This window comes from Chenopodium album, chromosome 26 (genome assembly GCF_948465745.1).
Source record: "Chenopodium album chromosome 26, dcCheAlbu1.1, whole genome shotgun sequence".
NCBI classification, from domain to species: Eukaryota; Viridiplantae; Streptophyta; class Magnoliopsida; order Caryophyllales; family Amaranthaceae; genus Chenopodium; species Chenopodium album.
In genome coordinates, this window is record NC_137859.1 from 1,660,101 (window position 1) to 1,682,862 (window position 22,762).

The window sequence follows — 22,762 nt, forward strand, 5'->3', positions numbered from 1 at the left end:
CCCAGATTTTTACCATGGCCCCTAACATTCTCCGGGAGTCCTATTGGGTGGGTGGAACCATCCAATTTGCCTTAAAATGGTCAATTTACCCCGTTCACAACTTGTACCGATTTCGTGAGCTCAAGCCTACCACGGACATTTATGACGTTATATAATGGTCATATATTGTTCCAAACGGTATTATATGACTTTAAGTTTATCCCCTAGGGTCTCAAGGCTTTTCGTCACCGGGCCCGGTATCCTCAAAAATTTCTCAAAAAGCGTGGATAATAGCCTTCAATTTTGGAATTTTTTGACCTTTTTTCGTCCGGAAATAAAAATTGCCTAGATGTTTACCATGGTGCCTAACACCGTCCATGAGTCTAACTGGTGGGTGGAACCATCCAATTTGTCTTAAAACGGTCAGTTTACCCGTTTTCGTACACTCTTCTTGTATTGGCTATAAGCTTTTACAAGGCTTGTACGTAGCCGAATATTGGTCATGTAATGTCGAAACAAACAATTTTATATGACCCTGTGATGCATCCTGTAATGTTCCGCGAAATTCCGACACTGGGTCTCGACACCTCCCCAATCGCTTCGGTTTTGTGTATTATAGCCTTCATATTAGAGGTGGCAATTCGGGTCAGATGGTCGGGTTCGGGTCAATTTCGGGTTATGCTTAGAAACAGTAAAAAAAAACAGTGTAAAACTTGATATTATTACGAAATATGAAATTTTGGTCAAATTGGGTCGAATTCGGGTTATTCGGGTTCGGGCCGGGTCGGGTTCGGGTTTCTCTCAATAACTTCGGGTCGGGTTCATTCGGGTTATCTGGTCGGGTCAGGGATTGCCAGCCCTACTTCATATTTTGCTTCCGTATATCATTTTTTCAACCGGCGAGATTATATTGCATCCAAGTATTTCCAAGGGTTCCCAAAGGGTTTTGGGAGTCATTAATAGTGCCCGGAACAATCTAATTCATCCTTAATCATCATGTCTTAAGGGTCTAGGAGTCGTAAATAGTGCCCGGAACCCGGTATGCCTTGTCCTTGGGTGCATTGAAAATTTGTCAATATTTAATTATGACCATTAATATTGTTAATTATATATTAGTAAAAATTATAAAACTTTTTTACATGGAAAATGTGACGAATGAATCTAACAACTACAATGACAATTTTCAAACTGTTGTGAATTTTACAAGAAACCAACCAGATTATATTACATACCGGTATGCTTTGAATCTATATCGCACATTCACACTATAATACAAGATGGAAGTCCATAATAGCCCTAATATTATCATATAAACTAAGTCCAAACATGTAAAAAGCCCCTACTTCAATAGTAAGAGTATAAAGACTAAAAACCATGTTAGTCTTCCTACACATAAGAAGAAAAACTTCATAAGATATGATCCACATCAATTCTCCTTTTGGAAGTGGAAGTGGAAATGGGTTGTGTTTTGGCTGAAATCTTTGCAAAGCTTCCTTATCAGTCTCATTTGTTCTTCGCTTCCACTATAATAAACACCTACATCATTAAAACATTAATCAGTCAAGAACAACAAAACAACGAACTGTCTAGATTGTTTCTCTTAAATTCTAGATAGTAAACTTGATTAGTCACTTTCGGGTAATTACAAAAAAAAAATTACCTATTTTTTGTGATTTGTGTTTGTTAGCTAGTCGCGCAAACTCATCTGTCCAGTTGGTTTTTCCACAACGTGTTTTAATCTGTGCAAATATCATGTTAGACTTACAAAATTTAAGAAGAAGGAAATAACAAACAAACTAGATCGATATGAAGGTAATCGATCTAAGTGTGTTGTAGATGTAAAAGTTGAAACACCCAAGTTCTAGAGATTACATCAAGTCCATCCTTAGCATGCTGCAATGACTGCACTATCTGAATTAGTGCAGATCGAGCATCACCTTCTTCATACACACTAGTCAAGTAGTTATTCATTTCGATCACATTCTGTTAATCAATATTCAGAGAGAAAGCAGGGAAAGAGGTTAAATCATCAATCAGTACTTGTATATTAGAATGAATTGGGCTAACTTTATGGTCTAATGACACCTACATCTGAAACATGTTCTGCAGTTTCGTCGAAGACACCCTTAAAAACATTAAAGGAGATTTGGTTACTTGTAACCCAGTAGAAGTAAGTTTTATAAGGCCCCTTTTTCCTCTCTTTACCCTGCATTCAACATTATATCTTAGAAAATTACTGACATAATCATGCTCAAAGAATCGATGTCAACCAGTGTTTTCCTGCAGGATCAGTACCTTTTTGAAATAAGGGATGCATTAATTAGTTAATAAGTGTATTACAAGCAATATTCGCTGGGACATCACCAGTCAATGGGGGCAAACTAGTTGCAGAGTTAGAGTTAAGATTACAAAGAGTTAAATCTCTCTCAAAAGCTTCAATACAGACAGGTGAAGGATGGTGCAAAATACATAATTCGTTCAGGCGATTCATATTGCTGCGAGCATCCCTTGCAAGAACATCAGCTACTGCATTGCTCTCCCTCTTTTCAAAGAGCATATCCAGATGGAGGTCCATTCTCAGGTCCCTGCATTTTAATAATAGTGAAGGTGCATTAGCCAAACAAGCATCGGAATTGATTTCATCAATTGCCCTCTTTGCATCAGAAACTAGAATGACATTCTGCCAATTTTCATTTTTGATCAATGTCAGACCCAATTCAATTGCTTTCAGTTCAGCTTCATGGCTAGAAGGGAGGTGCCCTTTCCAACTTATACCAACTATCCAAGAGCCCCTGCTGTCTCTACACACCACTGCACAACCCGATTCTTTGGTGGAAGCAACAAAGGAAGCATCACAATTGATTTTAAAAAGATTTGGAGGGGGAGGAGTCCAGTGTGTTGGGTTGGGCTTTAGACTTTCTTTGTTACACTTCGTAGAGAAGTAGAACTCCGAAGCAGCCCAAATACACTGGGAGATTGCAGAAGAAAGAGGGGTGTTTGATTTGGAGAAGAGCCAGACATTTCGTCTTAACCATAAATGCCACAGGATAAAGCAAAACATGACATTCCAAGGGATCGAATAGGAGGTGATTGAATCTAACTTCAGATTATAGGACAGCCAGTCAAGCCAAGAGCCGTTACCAGAGAAGAGAGGAGGGCAAGTGATAGAGTTCCAAAACTCAGCTGCTCGAGCACAATGAATAAAAATATGAGAACAAGTCTCATCCTCACTAGGACAGAACTGACATTTATGGGAGAGATTTTGAATTTTCTTTGAAAGGTTAAGTCTGTGAGGAATTCTCTCCCATGCTAGGAGCCAAAGAAAGGACTTGACTTTTGGCAAAGTATTCATTTTCCAAATTAGATCCCAATTAAAGGGTGGTGCATGAGTGTTGTCAAGAGAATGAATTGCAAGTTTGGCTTTTTTTGAGTCAAATTTACCCTTTATGGTCCAACTAGAGAAATGGGAATCATTACTTGCATTGAAGAAGACTGATTGGATGAGCTCAAACAACTGATCCGAGAGAGGGAAGGTGATCCTTTCCTCCATCTGATTTTTGGAACAAGAATGGATAGCAGCAAGAGGGAGGGCTAAAGAGCTGAGATTAACAGGTCCACACAAAAAAATCACGAAGATAGGAATGCATCAACCATTTGTCCTCCTAAAGACTAATATTCGAACCATCACCAACATCCCAAACAATACTCTCTTTGAAAAAGGACCAAGCCTTACCCAAACCTTTCCAAATGAAAGATCCCTTCGAAAAGGAGGCAGGATCAGTACCTGTGTCCTGATTTTCGGTAAGTTATTTAAGAGATCCTCAAGGATGCTGAAATTAAGAGCTGCTCCTAGGCCGAAGCCAATGAGCAAAACAATATCGTACTTTTTGTAGTCCTGTGCTGGAAATCTATACGAGCCTTTCATAATTATGTGCGGAATGCTACTAAAAAAAACATAACAAGTACTTGAAAGTCAGTTCCTAGATTTAATTTCTTGCAGTGGAAAGTGAAATGCAGAATCATCTTGTAATACTGTAAAACAATTTTAAACGCCGTCTCACATTTTTGTTTGAAGGTCGGATTCATCAGAATCACTGACTACTCTTGCATTTCCAATCTCACGAATGTCACGATTGACTAAAGATTCAGAAGCCTGCATTTCATATATATAACACTGTCATCGACGATGAAACAAAGATGGTCCACTAGGACAAAGAAAGACAGTCATTTGGTAGCAGAAACAAAATTAGTGATCAGAATTTCATTTATCTTGGCTTACTAATGTTGTATCCATTGCAAATTTCTTCTGAAGTGCCGCGGTCCACTCTCCCTTGGAGGTATCTATAAGAACACTTATGTAGTCATCATCTGGAGCTGAAACGATAGAAAAGGGATGCCTGTTGCAAATAGGAATCTCATTATGAATGATTTTATCAACTGCTGAATGAAAATCATATTTTTAAGGAAATTTTGCAAAAAACCACCTTTTAAATATTGTTTTTTGCATTTAACCACCTTTTAAAAAAAATGTTGCAAAAAACCACCAATTTTAAAAATTTTGTTGCAACTTACCACCAATTCAATGTAAAACAATTGATAAATTTGGCTTAAAAAGTGGTAATTTGCAACAAAATTTTTGAAATTTGTGGTCTTTTGCAACATTTTTTTTAAAAGGTGGTTATTTGCGAAAAACAAGATTTAAAAGGTGGTCTTTTGCAAAATTTCCTATTTTTTAAATCATGCAATTTGCTTAGCAGTTAGACTGATTACCATTCAGAGCTTGAGATCTCAGGACAATTGAAGAGCACGTACATTCCAATCTTGTACTTAAATTTTGGTGGTTTCTTCATACATAATACCAGAAAATTTCTTTGATATATGGTAGCCTGAAATGTGAGGAGTAAAATCTAATTGTTTCTCAACTTTCAACAAAAAAATGAGTACATCTACAATAAGATCGAAGAAGACCTTCAGGAAGATGACTGTATGACTTTGGTCCATGAACGTTAGTCCTCGGTCATAAGCATTGTAGCATGTTGGGACCATGAGATGCATCCATTTTTGCATTGCATTGCATTGTGGCATGCTGGGACCATGAGATGCTTCCCTTTCTGCATTGATGATCAGGAGTCGGGCATGGAAAAGTATCGGTGATTAATGATTTTATGACATGTGAATTAAATTATTTTAGATACATTTTTTATATTACATTTTACATGGTATCAGAGCCAAATACAACCAAAAGCATAGATATTCACTAACAAATGAAATGCATAACTTCTAAAAGGGTGAATTAACGGAATTATTTAAGCTCTTTAATACAAGTATATTATATATTATGCATACCAAAAAATAATATTTTGTACTAGATACTACTGATTTCCAGAATTTTTCAGGAAATGTTGTTCTTTTTAAGGCTCTCGGCATCTCCCCACGGGTTTTGTTGTTGGTTGAAGTCCTCGTCGTACGCCTCGGCCATAATCTTTCTAGTTGCCAAATCTGTATAATATATCAATGGTTCTTAGCTTCAGTATCAGAAGCTAGACTAAAAGACCGGAACATGAATGAAAAGTTTGTTGCAAAATTGAAAGACATGCCTCTATATATCCCAAGTCGTCAGGATCAAGCTCGTTCATGATCAATCTTGCATAGTCTGCCGCTTCTGTCTTGAGCTTGTTAGTCAAGGCACTTAACTCGATAGCCTGAGGTAGGATCAAACAAACAATGTTGAGCCCATGAGAAAACCCACATATGTGAGAGGTGTGAGTCCTACATTAGTTGACTTTATAAGTAAGGGTTTGTATTGGGATGTGTATCCCATATTGAAGAAACAAGAAAGTTATGTTCACTTTATAAGGCTAAGGGGCTACTCCCCTCATTGCCATATGATTTTGAGGTGGAACCTCTTTGATCGTATAAAGTGGACAGTTATAACTGTAGGTCAGTGGTGTGTAAGAAATTAAAGTAAACTATGACCTGAAATTTTTAGGAAAATTATTCAAATTCTTAACTTCGCGAACTTCTTCTTCAGATAATCTTCCATCACCATTCTTGTCACAACTACACAAAGAAGTAAAACAAAAACAAACCATCAAGCTAGATTGAACCTTTTCTAGCTTAGAAAGCAAATAAGAGAAAGTATATTTTTTTTTGCCAACTTACAAGTCAAATAAGAGTTGCAACTGGATTTCAAAGTCTTGCGAGTTCATCGTTGACCATATTTCATACATTAACTCCATTTCAATCCCATTTGAAGTATTCAATCTTAATCTTTTTGCAAATACATTATATATCTGCATCGCAAATTCTTCAGAATCTTCCATTCCTTCATTTCCAAATACCCATTCATAACTTAGCAACAAATCTACAAAGTCATGCATAGAACTAATGTACTGATAGAGTATAAAACATTAAACATATTCCTGGGCTTCAATCATCAGCTTATAGGATTTTCAACCTTATTCCAAACATTTGAAATAGGATTTTCAACTTCAGCCAGTAATCACATAAGTATTGTATTGTTATTTAGAATCGATGAGGTCACAATAAAATGTCCTTTTACATGAATTAAATAAACTATTTATTGATTAATACTTGTGTTTCTAAGGGATTCCATTTTTTCAAAAACGATTGATGTACAGTACACAAACAAAAACGGTAACACACACAAAAAAACTTGTAGGATGTAGGGAGTGTACCAATGACAACACCAAATTTGTCTTTCGCGAGCACACCATCAATAGCACTCTCTCTAATAAACCTCTCTTCGACGGATTTCCAAGAAACGCCACGAAGAAATCTTAGACTTGGGTTTAGGCTTGACGCACTACTCTCTGATAGATCATCAAGCTTTGGACTTTTGGCTTTTTTTTTTTACCATCAATTTTCAACACTCCTACTAAATCGATGGTGATTTCAACATAATCTTGATGATCCATAGCCCCTCCTCTTAATTACTGTCAGTAAAAACTTGTGATACAAAATTTATGATCAGTAAAAAAACAAAGATTAAAGGGTTTTTTGGGTTAACACTCAAGAAATGACCAAGTCAAAATTAAACGTTATTATTGTGTTAACTAATGATAGTATATATGAAGCTTTCTTAGAGAAATGGCTCAAATGAAAGCGGTTTCAACGAGTTATTAGTAGCCTTAATACAGGGCATGCAATAATAATGCAAGATTGGCAACCAAAGTACAGTTGGCAGTTATATAAAATCAAAGTGATTATTGTTTTATACCAAACACGTTATTGATCTTGTTGAGGCAAACCACTTAATCTCACAATTTTAGTTGTTATCAAACCTCCCTGCTGGCTTTTAATAAAAAAACATTTTTGTAAAAAAAAATATGTGCATGCTTATCATGGGCTCATCGCTTAAGCGTTTGAATTTTTCCCCTGATGGCTTAAAGATATTGTAGTCGCCTACAAATTCTTAAATAAACTTGGTTCACACTAATTTATTATGGACCACTAAAATTAGAAACAATATGATTGTTTTATGAATAAAAGAAGGTCACAACATTGCATCAAACTACTGTTTCCTCGAAAAAAAAAAAAAAAAAAGTCCTCAAAAAAAAAGTGTTGTAATTTTTACAAGAAACTAACCTGATTATATTACAAATATACAATCAACATCAAACTGTCGTAATTTTTACAAGAATCCAACCTGATTACTACCTCTGGTTCAAATTACTCGCAACAAAGGAATATTTTATGTCTCACAAATAATACCCCTTCGTTGCGAGTAATATGAACCGGAGGTAGTACATTACATACCGGTATGGTTTGAATCTATATCACACGTTCACACTATAATACAAGATGGAAGCCCATATTACCCCTAATATTATCATAAAAACTAAGTCCAAACATGTAAAAAGCCCCTACTTTAAAAGTAAGAGTAAAAACCATGTTAGTCTTCCTACACACTAGAATAAACAAGATATGATCCACATCAGTTCTCCTTTTGGAAGTGAAAGTGAAAATGGGTTGTGTTTTGGCTGAAATCTTTGCAAAGCTTCCTTATCAGTTTCATTTGTTCTTTGCTTCCACTATAATAAACACCTACATTATTAACAATGTAATCAATTTATAGAATTAATTAACCAAGAACAACCTAGATTATTGTTTCTCTTAAATTCTGGATAACAAACTTGATTAGTCACTTTTAAGGTAATCAGAAAAAAAATTACCTATTTTTTGTAATTTGTGTTTGGTAGCTAGTTGCGCTAACACATTTGTCCAGTTAGGTGTTACAAAATGTGTTTTAATCTGTGCAAATTTCATGTTAGATTTACCAAATTAAAGCAGAAGCAGATAATAAAGAACTCGATTTTAATTAAGGTAATCAATTTAAGTGAATTGAGCAAGTTAAAGTTGAAATACCCGAGTTCCAGAGATCACATCAAATCCATTCTTTGCATACTGCAATGACTGTGCTATCTTTATAAGTGCAGATCGAGCATCACCTTCTTTATACACACTAGTCAAGTAGTTATTCATTTCGATCACATTCTGTTAATCAATATTCAGAGTAGATACAAAGAAAGCGGTTAAACAATCAATCAATACTTGTATATAAGAATGAATTGGTCTTACTATATGATCTAATGACACCTACATCTGAATCAAATTTTGCAGTTTCGTCAAAGACACCCTTAAACACATCAAAGGAGATTTGGTTACTTGTAACCCAGTAGAAGTAAGTTTTATAAGGCACCTTCTTTCTCTCTTTACCCTGCATTCAACATTATATCTTAGAAAATTACAGGACATAATCGTGCTCAAAGAATCGATGTCAAGCAGTGTTTTCCTGCAGGATTAGTACCTGTGTCCTGCTTTTCTGTAAGTTATTTAAGAGATCCTGAAGGATGCTGAAATTAAGAGTTGCTCCAAGGCCGAAGCCAATGAGCAAAACAATATCGTACTTTTTGTAGTCCTGTGCTGGAACTCCATACGGGCCTTTCATAATTATGTGCGGATTGCCATCTCTACGACAAAACACAGAACAGGTACTTGACTGTCAGTTTACTCCTACATTGATTTCTTGCAGTGGAAAGTGAAATGCAGAAACATCTTATAATATTGTACTGTTTCAAAGACTGCTCTCGCATTTTTGGTTGAAGATCAGAATCACTCTCTACTCTTGCATTTCCGATATCACGATTGACTGAAGACTGATCAAAAGGCTGCATTGAGGATGTATCTTGTAAGAAACCAGATTCAGGAGTCAAATGGGCTAATTCCGAAGATCACCCACTAGGACAAAAAAAAGGACAGTCATTTGGTTGCAGACAGATTTCATGGAAAAGAACAGCATATTAAGACAATTGATTAATAGAATTGCATTTATCTTGGCTTACTGATGTTGTGGTCGTTTCAAATATTTCCTGAAGTGTCGCGGCCCACTCCCCCATTGAGGTACTGATAAGAACACATATGCAGTCATCATCTGGAGCTGAAACAATAGAAAAGGGATGCCTGTTGCAAATAGGAATGTAATTTTGAATGATTATATCAACTGCTGAATGAAAATATGCATCTTTTATACGAAAACTAGAATTTTGAAATCATACGAATTTGCTTAATTACCATTCAGAGCTCGAGATCATAGGACACTTGAAGAGCAAGTACATTCCAATCTTGTACTTGAATCCATAAGGTTTCTTCATGTATAATACAAGAACTTTTCCTTGATATATGGCTACCTGAAAAGTGTGGAGGTAAAATTTTATTGTTTCCCTACTTTCAGAAGAAAATTGAGTACATCCAGTACAAAAAGATCGAAGAAGACCTTCACGAACATGACTGGATGACTTAGATTCATGAATGTTAGTCCTCGGTCATAAGCATTGTAGCATACGGGGACCATGAGATGCATCCATGTCTGCATTGATAATCAGGAGTCGGCCATGGAAAAGTATAGATGATGAATGATTTTATGACATTTGAATCAAATTCTTTTAGGTACCTTTCTATATTACATTTTACACGGTATCAGAGCCAAGTACAACCAAAAGCATAGAGCAAATGATATGCATAACTTCTAAAAAAGGGTGAATTAACAATCTGAAGAAAATATATGTAAGATTTTAAGCTCTTTAATACAAGTACATAAATATATAATATATCATATATTGTGCATACCTGAAAAATATTTTTAGTACTAGATACTGATTTCCAGAAATTTTCAGGAAATGTTGTTCTTTTTAAAGCTCTCAGCATCTCCACACGGGATTCATAGTTGATTGAAGTCCTCATCATATGCCTTGAGAATAATGTTTCTAAATCCCTAATCTGTATAATATCAATGGTTTTCAGTATCAGAAGCTAGACTAACCAACCAGCAAGGAATGAAAAGTTTGTCACTGATAGGATGGAGATAATATGAGGCATAAGATTGAAAGACATGCCTCTATAAATCCCAAGTCGTCAGGATCAAGCTCTTTCATGATCAATGTTGCATAGTCTGCCGCTTCACTCTTGAACTTGTTACTCGAGCCATCAAAGAGCTTGTTAGTTGAGGCACTTAACTCGATAGCCTGAGGTAGGATCAAACAAAGGGAATGTCAAGTCAGTGGTGTGCAAGAAAGTTTACTATAATCTAAATTTTTTAGGAAAATCATTTGATTTCTTCACCTCACAAATTTCTTCTTCTGATAATTTCCCATCACCATTCTTGTCACAACTACAAAACGAAGAAAAACAAAAACAAACCAGCAAGCTAGATTGAACCTTTTTTAGCTTAGAAAGCAAATAAGAGAAAGAATAGAGTGAAAGAACAATTTTCCAACTTACAAGTCAAAGAAGAGTTGCAACTGAACTTCAAAGTCTTGCGAGTTCAACAGTGACCATATTTCATTCATTACCTCCATTTCGATCCCATTTGAAGTATTCAATCTTAATCTTTTTGCAAATACATTATATATCTCCATCGCGAATTCTTCTGAATCTTCCATTCCTTCATTTCCAAATAATCATTCATAACTTAGCAACAAATCTACAAATTCATGCATAGAACTTATGTACAACCTTATCCCAAACATTGGTGATAAGATTTTCAACTTCAACCAATAATCACATATGTATTGTATTGTTATTTAGAATCGACGAGGTCACAATAAAAAGTCATTTGCTTAATTGTGTTACAGGTTGTGCATCATAAGTGTTGATCATACTTGTGTTTTGAAGAAAAATTAAAAAATGTCATTTTTACTAGTATAAGAAACGATGTATAGCACACAAATAAAAACAGTAAAACACACAAAATAATATGTAGAATGTAGGAATTGTACCAATGACAACACCAAATTTATCTTTCGCGAGCACACCATCAACAGCACTCTCTCTAAACCTCTTTTCGACGGATTTCCAGGGAACGCCATCAAGAAATCTTAGACTTGGCTTTAGGCTTGAATTTGGGATAATTCGACGAAGTTCAGCTACGTTTCTTGCAAAATTACCTTCTGATAGATCAAGCTTTGGACTTTTGACTTTAGAATTTTTTTCATCAATCTTCAATACTACCGAAACTCCATCTAAATCCATGGTGATTTCAACATAATCATCATGCTCCATTGCCCCTCCTCTTACTGTTGGTAAAAACTTCTGATAGAATAACAATAGAAAATTTCTGATCAGTAAAAACTTCTGATAGAAAGTTTCTGATTGAAAATAAAGATTAAAGGGTTTTTTGGATAAACACTCAAGAAATGACTAAGTCAAAACATTGTGATGATTAACTAATGATAGTATGAAGTTTATTTCAGAGAAATGGCTCGAATGAAAGCGGGCTCAACGAGTTAGTAACCTTGATACAGCCATACAGGGCATGCACTGCAACTGAATGCAAGATTGGCAACCAAAGTACAGTTAGCAGCTATATAAAATCGAAGTGATATAACTTTATACAAAGTAAAAAGGAGAAATGGTAAGCAGTAGTACAGTGTAGATCACACGTTCTAGTTCTTATTGAGGCAAACCACTAAATCTGTCAATTGTAGTTATTATCAACACTGCTGGCTTTTATAGAACACTTTTTTTTTGTAAAAAACAATAGGCATGTGCATGCTTATATCGCGTTGTTAGTTTTTGAATTTTTCCCCTGATGGCTCAAAGATATTGTAATCGCCACCCTAAAATCCAGTGGCGGAACTTGAAGGGTTTTATTAGGGATCAAGGCTAAAACACTTGGCAATTTAGCATAGCACATCATGAAATTGCATCTATATTGTATAAGTTTGTCTAATTTCATCTCCTAACTCTCTAATGAAACCTATATTGATAGAACTAATTATCCTTATTATCATTATTGCTAAAAGGTGTTTAATATGTTAGAGTGGTTAAGATATATGTAATAAACTAAGCCTTAAAAAGGGATCATTGATCAATTTTCAGGGTGTCAGAGTTTCCAATGCATCAAAGGCCTCTTTGATAAAGATTAATTTTAGATGTGTACACGAATGAAGGTTACATCACATAGACGGGAGACAGATAAGAGCATCTGTAAGGGATGATCCCACATTTGATCTGTAAGCAAGCATTAGATGAGTATGTATATGCTAAATCAGACTACAATGCCGAAAACAATGAAAGAATGTGATATAGATAAACACTACCCGTCTTTTATTTGTATACAAATGAAGGTTACATGGCATTACGTAAACCAGAATTTTATTAATGGTAGTTGTTTCTGAAAGGAAATATAAGAAGGTTCATATTTCACACAAATCATCAGTAAATAACAGATGATTCCCAAAAAAAATTATGAAAACATTCACAATATTATCCTAACAGAAAGTAATTATTAGTTTAATTCAACAAACTGGGCAAATTGGTACAGAGCCTCGAACATCATGAGAAGCTTGAAGGGGATGAATCTTGAGTAATCAATTGGACAGGTTCACATTCATTTGTAATTTCCCGTGCAGGTTTTTTTTTGCTGTATCTGAACTCTAAAGGTTCTCCTTGTGAAAGTGGAAGGTAATATTAAGGCCAACATATTTGCAAAACCTCCTCAGTAATTTAATCTCTCTTTGATTTCCACAACAAAATACACCTACAATATAATGATGATACAGATTTTAACATTAATAAGTCAAGGCGCTATGTCAAGCATAACAAAATCAAACATAAATAAATTACTGGTCACTTTCAGAATTCAGATACTTGAAAAAAAAAAAAAAGAAAAGAAAATTTACCTATTTTTTGTGATTTGTGTGTGGCAGCTAGTTTTTCACCTACCTTGTACCATTCAGGTTTTGCAAAATATGTTTTTATCTGTTCAAATTCTATGTTAGACTTACCAAAGTGACAGCAGATAAAAGAGATCGTGTATTAAGGTAATCGATCTAACTGACTGGTGGAAAGTTTATTTTACCTGGCTTTCGGAAATCACATCAACTCTATTCCTAGCATACTGCAATGATTGTACCATTTGTACAAGTACAGATCGAGCATCACCTTCTTCATAGACACTAGTCAAGTAGTAGCATATTTCTATCACATTCTGTTAGTTGAAGTTCCGAAGTAAATAAAGGGACATTGGTTAATTGATCAATACTAGGACAAAAAATAGACCAAGTGCTGAAGTACATGACAAGTTAATTGCAAAAAATGAAATGAATTACTTGGTCTAGCAATACCCACATCCGAATCATATTGTGCAATATCATCCACGACATCCTTGAACAAATCAAAGGAGCCCTGTTCACTTGTAACCCAATAAAAGTACGCCTTTTCAGGCCTCTTTCTGCTCTCAATATCCTGCATTCATTTCAGAAATACCGTACTCACTCAATGACTCAAACAAGATCCTAGAAGATCTCAGAATGATCTTTAAGGAATTGGCACTGAGCAGCAGTCAAGTGCTAAGTTAGGTACCTGTGTGCTGCTTTCCTTCAAGTTATTTAAGAGATCCTTGAGAATGCTGGTGAAAAAAGCTGCTCCAGTGCTGATTCCAATGAGTAAGAGAATGTCATACTCTTTGTAACTCTTCTCTGGAGTTCCACATATGCCTTTAATGTTTATATTTTGAAAACTGTAAAGCAGCAGATTTACGAAAGTCAGGCTCATATCTTGTCTTAGATTGATTCTTACAGTGGAAACTAAAATGCTGAAACCATGTTATTCCTTATAGTATGGTTCTGAAGTCTTCTCACATCATTGGACATGTTGGTTGACGATCCAAGTCAATCCCATGGATTCGGTGATTGGTAGAAGTCCACATTTCCTCTAAAAATGCTTCAAGTTGCCATAGCTGTATATTTGCAATGGTACTTCAGTATCAGAAGCTAAAAAAGGAAGTGCGAAAAAAGCTAAAAAAAAAACCTCTATATATCCTTGGTGATCTGAGTCCAGCTCTTCCATGATCAAAGATGCATAATTTTCTGCTTGTGACTTGACTTTCTTAAGCTGATTAGCCGAGGCACTTAAAACTATTGCCTAATGTTCAAATAAAGGACTTAATGTTAGTTGTGAGCATGAAAGTTAACTACAGTTGGAAAACTGTACCAGTAAAGAATCATTCGAATTCATTACCTCGCAAACCTCTTCTTTCGATAACATCCCATCTCCATTCTTGTCACACCTACAAAGAACAAACTCCATCAAGACTTGACCATATCTTGGGAGCATATCAGAGGAAGAAAATAGTGGGAGATGCACAAAAATGGCCTTCTTACATGTCAAAGAAGATCTGCAAACGGATATCAAAATCTTGACTTGTCATATCTTCCCAAAACATTCTCATGTCATCAATTGTTATCCCTTTCAAAGTATCCAACTTCATTCGCCTTGCCAACATATCATACAATTCGCCCGCAAATTCTTCTGAATTGCTCATTCCTAAGAAAAGATTTTGAAGAAGGCTTTTGATAAGTGTTGGTGAAATAACTATTTATATGTACTTACTCTGTAAAAATAGTTGTCAAATTGTACCAACTTCTCGTAATCCAAGAATCATATCCTCCTAATCAATGATTCCATATGGTTCCAAAAAAAAAACCCAATGATTTCATATCACTTAATTAAGGTGGTTTTTTCTAGTCTATAAATCATATCATATTCTTGGTTAGGGATTGGTACAATTTGACAGGATTTCAAACACTTGTAGTTGGGAGGAATGAAAGTTGAAACGGGATGGGCTACGGCGATTTTGGATCTGCCCAGCTTAGTTGCAGTGGTAACATGAGTATTGCAGTCATGGTCAGTTATGATGTGGTGGTGGACGTTTGCGTGATGGTTAGGGTGGCTGTGAGTGACAAAGAGTTTGCTATTGAAGCCTTGTAACTTGCACTACATATTTGGCAAGTGATAAAATAAATGAGCTTCAAATCAGTGATAAAATCAATGTTCATCCCCAACGTAATACTAATTCTCCCAAAGTATCTCTTTTTCTTCACTTGGGATGGTATTTAAAAAAAAATGGAGATGTAATTGCATTGTTTTAATAGACTTAGTCTGTTGCTCTTGCCAAATACTCTGTTATTGAAGATGACTTTATAAAACATACTACAGTATTTATTGAACATTACACAGATACCATATCCTTTATTATGTTTAGTACAGTAGATAGTACTGATTGATTTTGTAATTGATGACAACATCTATTTTTCCAATGTTGTATAGAACTAAAAGCAGAAAATCTGAAAGTCAAATCAAAAAGTAAACAATTTTACCAATGACAAGACGAAATTTATCTTTGAATAGCTTGCCATCCACAGCATTCGCTTTGAACCTCTTCTTGGTGTCTTCCCAGGAACTACCTTTGATAAATGTTAATGTCGGGAATAATAGCGACCTTGCCAGAGCCCTGATATGATCCAATACATCTCTATCGTCAAGCAGCATCTGGTTTGATAAATCTCCTCTGCTCTTTTTGTTGGTCATCTGAACTAACCCAACGATCAATCACGCAAATGACGGATTCTTAAGTTTTCAAGGTCTGCGATGCGGGTAGGTAGGTAGGTTGATGCTTGAGAGAGAGACTCAAAACAACACATCTAAAATTGAAATATTGAGTTTAATATATAATAGCATGAATGTTTCTGGAGAAAAATGAGAGCCTGGTCAAGCAGGCAGGACTTAGTAGGAGGCAACTGACGTCAAACAATGTACAGCAAGAAAATAAAAGTATTTAAAGTAAGTCAAAGGTGAGCTGTAGCCTGTAAAATACAATGCAAATTCAAAGGTAATCACTTTTTTGTGTATTGACACAATTGGTTCCAAATCCTGAAGTGTACCAAACTACCAAAGGAAATGCATCAATCATGCAAAATCTCTTACCAATAATCCAGTAAAACAGAATGCAAATTCAAAGGTAATCACTTTTTTGTGTATTGACACAATTGGTTCCAAATCCTAAAGTGTACCAAACTACCAAAGGAAATGCATCAATCATGCAAAATCTCTTACCAATAATCCAGTAAAACAGCAAAAATCAGATTCAAACAAAAATTTGTAATTGGTTAAATCAACTAAATATTGATTTAAAAACCACTCAAGTTAGTAAATTTTGATAAAATTAAGCTTAAAATTTTAGAAATTTTAAAGATATGATATTATATCAATGTAACCACTCCAGTACCTGTGATAAATAGCATGGCACCATCAGCCATGGCGACAGGCAAAGATCAATACATGCACCAGCTGCGTTGCACTAATACATCAGCGAATTTGGCTCAATTCAATAGAACAAGAACTCTGATGCAAGGAAAAACAGGATCCCTGTGCATAGCATATTCACATGTTCAAGCTTTTATGTTAAATCATTAATGAAATTTAAACATTCAAGGGGGTGCAGCCGTGCAGCGACCACAACTAAAGACACCCTTGTTCAGACAGAAAACAGACAACATCTGTATGAAATGAGCCCACATCTGAGTTACATCTCATGCCCACTTAGTTCTTGATGAGAGTACTCATCAATGGAAGAGGTAGAATAAAAATGAATCTCAGAAATGAAGCCGCTGGTTCATCCCCAACTCATGAACCTGGCATACCATGTCCGCTAGTGGTTTGCAAGAATATGTTCTGTGCAGAATGACATGTTACAAGGATAGTTTTCACTGTCTGTATAGCACAACATCAAGAAGGCATGGCAATATATAGGTGAATTTTTTTTTTTTTTTTGGTCTAGTAAATACTTGACATATGCTGAAGCAAGCATTAGATAAGGGAAATATGCTAAGAAGACTACATTACCAGAAACAATAAAAGAATATGATATGGAGACACACTTTGATTTCGAAGTGATCATACTATTCAATTCAAAATACATTATTTACCAAGCTGTAGACGTTGAAAAAAGCCTAACTGTACTAGGCTACTAGCTGTATTCACAAGACAACCAATTTTCGACCATTTACTTTTTTTATCCATTTTTTCCTCTACTTTTTGGATTAGCTTTAATATCAGTAATACACAAAAAAAAAATGTAGCACCTCGTAATATATATCATACATCCTCAAGACTTTGACAGGAAGGCCAACATACAAGAGCTTAATCCTGCAAAAAAAATAAAAAAATAAAAAACAAAAAAAAATATTGCATGAGTTGTCAATCACGATGGTACTGAAAATGAGACCATGCATAACATAAATAACAACCAGGCCATGTAAAGGGGGAGCTCCAATTCAGTCCAAAGTTGTTCAGCATTACAAAAAGATGTTATGCAAGCAGATTAGCAATAAGTTCTGAAATATTACTAAACTTACAACATATATTCATATTTTTATCTAACACACGTACAGGAAAGAGAGTATACATATTTAATACCTGAAAAAAGACCACTAAGGAGAATGCTCCAACAAGTCCGACCCATCTCTAATTTTCTCCTATGTTTCGTCAATAAATTCTTCTTTAGCTGAGACATCTTGGCATTGCGATCTACTTTCCAGGATTTGCTGGGAAGCAGCTTCATCAGGCATGTGATTAGCCTTTGCATTGTCTTCTGTTCTTTGTCCTGTATCATCATGAATTACATCTGATTTTTTTTCACTATTTAAGCCTGTTGGCACAACATTGAGATCAGAGCTCAAATCAAATCCATTATTTTCTATGTTCCCCTGGCAAGCAACAGTAACTTGGTCATCTTGCTCAGAAACATCTTTCTTCTGCCTCTTCCATTTCTTTGTAGATGAGGTACCATCATCCTCAAAATCCTCTTCTTCCCGTTCTCTATGCAAGTAAACCCACAACTTCCTCTCTCCATCAAACTGTACGCATGGATCACGCTCATAATGTAAACGATCCAGGGCCCCACTAACAACCTGATTAACCTGAGAATCAGTGACATCCTCTACAATATACTGAGAGTCTCTTATCAAAGTGCAAACATCAGCTCTGGTACCAATGCTCCCCGGTAATCTAGAAGCTGCATCTCTGACAAGGCAAAGGATGGTAACATGAGGAGGTCGATCACGTTTCAACATGAAATGATCTCGAGCTTTTGAAGTCGGCTTACCACCACATCTTCTCAATGGAGCAACTATAGATTTCTTACCATCAGCAGCGGTATAAGAGAATGCTCTATCTGGAACTGAATACCTCAATTGCTCTTCTTTGCGAAAATAATCCCTAACTTCGTCAGAGCTACGAGTAATGGTAGTTAGACTCTTCTGAGCTCTCAGGTCCCTGAACCTTTCTTTTTCATCAAAATTTAGCTGCATTAACTCCTGTGGTGGTGGAGGAAGGCTTCCAATTTGCTGCAGAGTCTCTTGACCACTTTTAAGCCAATTGGCATATGAATCAACCAACTTTACAAGCATTTTACGAGATATGTTCCAAGCCTCTGGGGAAGTCAACTCCTCAGGGGTTTCATTGTCTGTTGAACTCTGTGAAACTGGTCCAGTCCAAGACCAGCATTTGGCAGATTTCTCATAACATATCAGAGGCTTCCAACCCTTGGCTCCCAGGGGTGCGGTTTTGGATGAGAAAATCTTCAAAACTCCTCTAACTAGATCTTGAAGTGGCTCCTGTGTCTCAAGAATACAGGGATCCCCAGGACTAGTTCTTACACGACTCACAATTTCCTGAACTGTTATAGATAGAACATTTGTGTTTTCAGGACATTGAATGTTCATATCTAACTGTTCCACGGAACCATTTCCACATTCTTGCTTCACATTCTTATTTTCAGGTTCTGCTCCAGTGTTCTCGTTATGCTTCTGGCCCTCCAAAGCACCATCAGGACTGGGAGTAATCAACGCCATGCGAACAGCTGAAAGAAGGTGAACAATGGAGAAAGAGAAACCAGTATGTACAGTAGGTGTTATTGGAACAAATGGCTTCTTTTGAGGTTTAATCTCTGGCTCAGGATCCGCAATCACAGCCTCTAGAACAGGTACTTCTGATGTACTGGCACCTGGGGAACCACACTCTGTCTCCAGTCTTTTTTTGGCCCAATTCTTCAAGGGGATGGAATCAGAAAGCTGCTGATGAGACGTCAAGTAATCAGATCCATCTCGCACATTAGTTTCTGCAAAAATTTCCTTTCTCTTCTTCTTCTTCTTAACGGATGAAGTGCAACCGACTAATGTAGTAGTATCCAAGTCCCTGGAACCTCTGCCCATTGGATTGCCTTCAAATATAACCCCATTCTCTTCAATATTGTAACCTCTCATGTTCTTGGGCTGCAAGGAAAATTCATAGCCAACATTTCCTTTCTGCCTTCTCTCCGCAGATGAGGGCATATTCATGGAAATAGGAGAACTTCCAGCAACCTCAGATAGAACTTGGCCATTCCTTCCAAGTCTGTAAGTTGATTTCATATCACTTTCAAAACATGAGTTTCCAAAACCACCACCATAATAATAATCTTCTGCCCCTCTTGTGGCAAAGTTTGGTGAGCTATCCAGACTATTCATCTTTGCCTTCTGCCTCATTTTTGAGGAATAAGAGTCTATCTCTGGCCTAGGAAAATGCCTTTCAAAATTAGCCATTGTACTAGAGTCAGGTAGCATCCCTTCACGAGTCAAAATACTTCCTTTAACACCCTTCTTAGTCCGCTTCACCTTCTTCTCGTCAAAAATTGACCTGGATAAGGAAGACTGAGAATTATCCATACGGCCATGTTTTGCTCGCTTGGACATGATCAAAGGACTGTTATCCTGGTCTGCCTCATGTTGATCGGATGAGTCAGACTCTGTTTCTTCACCTCCATGAAACACTCTGTCACCATTAAAGGGAAACATACTAGACCCTCCATTTTGCACTGCAGCCCCTCTAAAATTCTCTGAAAAAAGCTTAGCTCGCTTCTCTGGATGAAAGATTCTATCCTCCATCTGTTGGGAAGCGTGCAGAGATGTAAATCTATGATCAGGAAATTCTCTGCCCAGCTTTAATTTCCTGGTCTCAACATCAATACCCTCATAATCAAACGAAGGATCAGTTAAGTATGCCTCTCCCTGTTGATTCTTCATCCAATATGGTTCCGCAGCATCTGCATAGCCAGGCAGATTCCTTTTCAAAGCAAGCTGTGAAGAACGGCCTTTAGCAGGTCTCATTTGTTGGTCATATACAGGATCAATATACTTGGCCCTTCTGGAAGAATCATGCAAACCTCTCACATTAGACGGCTTGGCAGTTAAGACTTTAATATCAGACAGCTGATTAATGTTCAAGTTTCTACCATGAACAGCTAAATCAGGCTTTGAAGACTGATGCCGACTTGCATAATTGTCACCATCACATTCATCATCTACAAAAGCTTCATGGTTCTTTGTTGACCTGACAGGCCTGCCCCCAACCATCATGTTTCCATCCATACCATTCCAATATATCTGGGTAGCAATGCCATACATCTCTTGCTCGTCATCCCCACTAGTTGTCATAATATCATGGATAGCTGCCTTGCCCATTCTAGAGGCAACCAAGTCTGAGCCATGGGCACCAGTGTTCATGTTCTGGTGGCCATAGACACGAGAATGGACACGTGATGATGCTACATTAGGAGAAGGGTTTCTCATTCCAGCCACCTTCAACAATCCTTTTGGATTTTGCTGCCCATATTTGGTAACATCACCAGTTGCTCCCCTTCCCCCAGAGAAATCAAACGCAGGACTGGCACCATATAGAGGATCATATCCTGCTTTCTTCCCAGTATTCCGTCTCTTTGCCCTCAACAAAGCCTCACCTGACTCCCTTTCGGAAGACTCAGACCCCATGTACTCATTTCTTTCCCCCATCAAACTCTTTTGACTTTTCGCTATATTCCAAACACGCAGTTTCTCCTCAATGCTATATCCCTTGCATTTCTGCCAAGCCTCCTTCATCAGTAAGAAATTACTGACCATTGAATCCTGATACCTCCGCAATAAATGAGTGTGCTTGTGTATCTGAAAGAAATCCAACCCCTGGCGATACAGAGCAACTCTGGGCTCACACAGCCCTCCCTTCAACATCTGATTTAGCTTAGTTATAGGACTGCCAAAATGGAAATTTCCACCTCCAAACAGCTCCTTCAAGGTCAGCATGAACATCTCCTGATCCATGTCAGGCAGGTACTTCGTGAGGCCGAACCTCTCTTCCTCAGTCAAGCAATCATTCCAAACATCCAACGACAAAATCCCATGTAAATCAGGAAGATCATAAAGCTCAAAAGGGATGCAACAAGTCTGGTCCCCAACTTGGCAAAATTCAGACCCGGTTTCCCCTAAATCCAACAAATCAAAATCATCCGATCCTGCCCCAGAATCAGCATCATCAAATTCATCATCATCCTCAGAATCCCCGGAATTCCTCCTACGAAACTCATCATCATCACTCGACATACTCTCCCTACTCCTACTCCCCACAGAAAACTCCGAATCCAACCGCGACACCGCCTTAACGTGGTTCTTTTCAATAGCCATCAAACATAACCATTAAACACACACTAACCTCCTCCCCAACTCAGCTCAACACACTCAAATTCCTATCCCCTGGCACACAACTCAACCCCAAAACCAAACGACCTCAATTGATCAAATCGAAATTCCAATCAAAAACCCTAGAAACAACAAATTACAACAACAAAATTTTCAAAACTTCAAACCAACACAACAAACTAGCGGGAAAAAAACAACAAAAACAAAAAACAATCACACACCCAAAACGAAAAAAAAACCAATCAACAATGCCTTAATAACAAATTCACCAATAACAAACACAATTCAAAAATCAATTAGATCAAAAAAATACCTAATTTGACGATTCGCAGAAACACCAAATTAACGAGGAGTGAGCAGCCATGAAAGTACGAAATCGAAGAATGCGGAAAAAGCAACGAAACCCAGAAAACCCTAGAAAAAGTAGAGTGAAATAGAAAGAGAGAGAAAAGAGGAGAAGCGGTTATATAAACATCGAAGGGGAGGAAGAAGACGAAGCAGACGTGGAGGAATAATGGGCGTGTGATTAATAGTAAATGACGAAAAAGGGCATGAATGAATTGAGAAGATGAAAAGAGGAGAAGAAAGAAGAAGAGGAGAGAGAAAGTGAAAGAGGAAAAGGTTTATATTTTCAGAAGAGAGAGAAACCCAAGAAACTAAGAAAGAGAAAAGAAGACGAGAGAGAAACAAAGACGGAGACTCATACCAAGCCCAGACCGTTGCAGAGGGCTGTAGTTTTCTTAATGCTAAACGCTGCGTTTTGGGGTTTTTTTTTTTTTTTTTTTTTTTTTTTTGGATTTTATTAATTTTGTAGTGATATTATTTTATTTTTTTGTGAGCTTCTAAACGGATTTGTTAATGTGATGAAGGTGTGTTGAGAATTTGAGATGGTATGTAATCATTGTAACATACTA

The 22,762-nt window shown here is 36.7% G+C and overlaps 3 protein-coding genes across 4 annotated transcripts; all 3 read right to left on the reverse strand.

Annotated features, from left to right (window-relative positions):
- Window positions 1–1,405: 1,405 nt before the first annotated feature.
- LOC145616129 (putative respiratory burst oxidase homolog protein H) lies at window positions 1,406–6,359 on the reverse strand. Its single transcript, XM_081670829.1, has 9 exons — window positions 6,142–6,359; window positions 5,956–6,039; window positions 4,259–4,376; window positions 4,041–4,132; window positions 2,339–3,578; window positions 2,069–2,185; window positions 1,852–1,962; window positions 1,640–1,718; window positions 1,406–1,515 (listed from the first exon to the last, which is right to left on the reverse strand). The coding sequence occupies exons 1-9, from the start codon at window positions 6,357–6,359 to the stop codon at window positions 1,406–1,408; spliced, it is 2,169 nt and encodes a 722-aa protein (XP_081526955.1).
- Window positions 6,360–7,936: 1,577 nt separating this feature from the next.
- LOC145616130 (putative respiratory burst oxidase homolog protein H) lies at window positions 7,937–16,558 on the reverse strand. Its single transcript, XM_081670831.1, has 23 exons — window positions 15,660–16,558; window positions 14,664–14,826; window positions 14,521–14,569; window positions 14,311–14,424; window positions 14,142–14,239; window positions 13,864–14,020; window positions 13,630–13,746; window positions 13,361–13,489; window positions 13,182–13,260; window positions 12,981–13,039; window positions 11,277–11,589; window positions 10,780–10,942; window positions 10,621–10,669; window positions 10,395–10,523; window positions 10,129–10,278; window positions 9,574–9,689; window positions 9,345–9,462; window positions 9,073–9,170; window positions 8,810–8,972; window positions 8,603–8,719; window positions 8,368–8,496; window positions 8,175–8,253; window positions 7,937–8,046 (listed from the first exon to the last, which is right to left on the reverse strand). The coding sequence occupies exons 1-23, from the start codon at window positions 15,868–15,870 to the stop codon at window positions 7,937–7,939; spliced, it is 2,910 nt and encodes a 969-aa protein (XP_081526957.1). The 5' UTR covers window positions 15,871–16,558.
- A 10-nt stretch (window positions 16,559–16,568) lies between these two features.
- LOC145616413 (uncharacterized) lies at window positions 16,569–22,494 on the reverse strand. Of its 2 annotated transcripts, XM_081671125.1 has the most exons (4): window positions 22,162–22,494; window positions 17,758–21,970; window positions 17,424–17,487; window positions 16,569–16,707 (listed from the first exon to the last, which is right to left on the reverse strand). In XM_081671125.1, exon 2 carries the CDS (start codon window positions 21,831–21,833, stop codon window positions 17,817–17,819), a length of 4,017 nt encoding a protein of 1,338 aa, XP_081527251.1. In that variant the 5' UTR covers window positions 21,834–21,970; window positions 22,162–22,494; the 3' UTR covers window positions 16,569–16,707; window positions 17,424–17,487; window positions 17,758–17,816. The 2 variants fall into 2 exon arrangements, with proteins under 2 accessions (XP_081527251.1, XP_081527250.1); XM_081671124.1 differs by lacking the exon at window positions 16,569–16,707 and having other exon boundaries at window positions 17,204–17,487.
- Window positions 22,495–22,762: the final 268 nt, after the last annotated feature.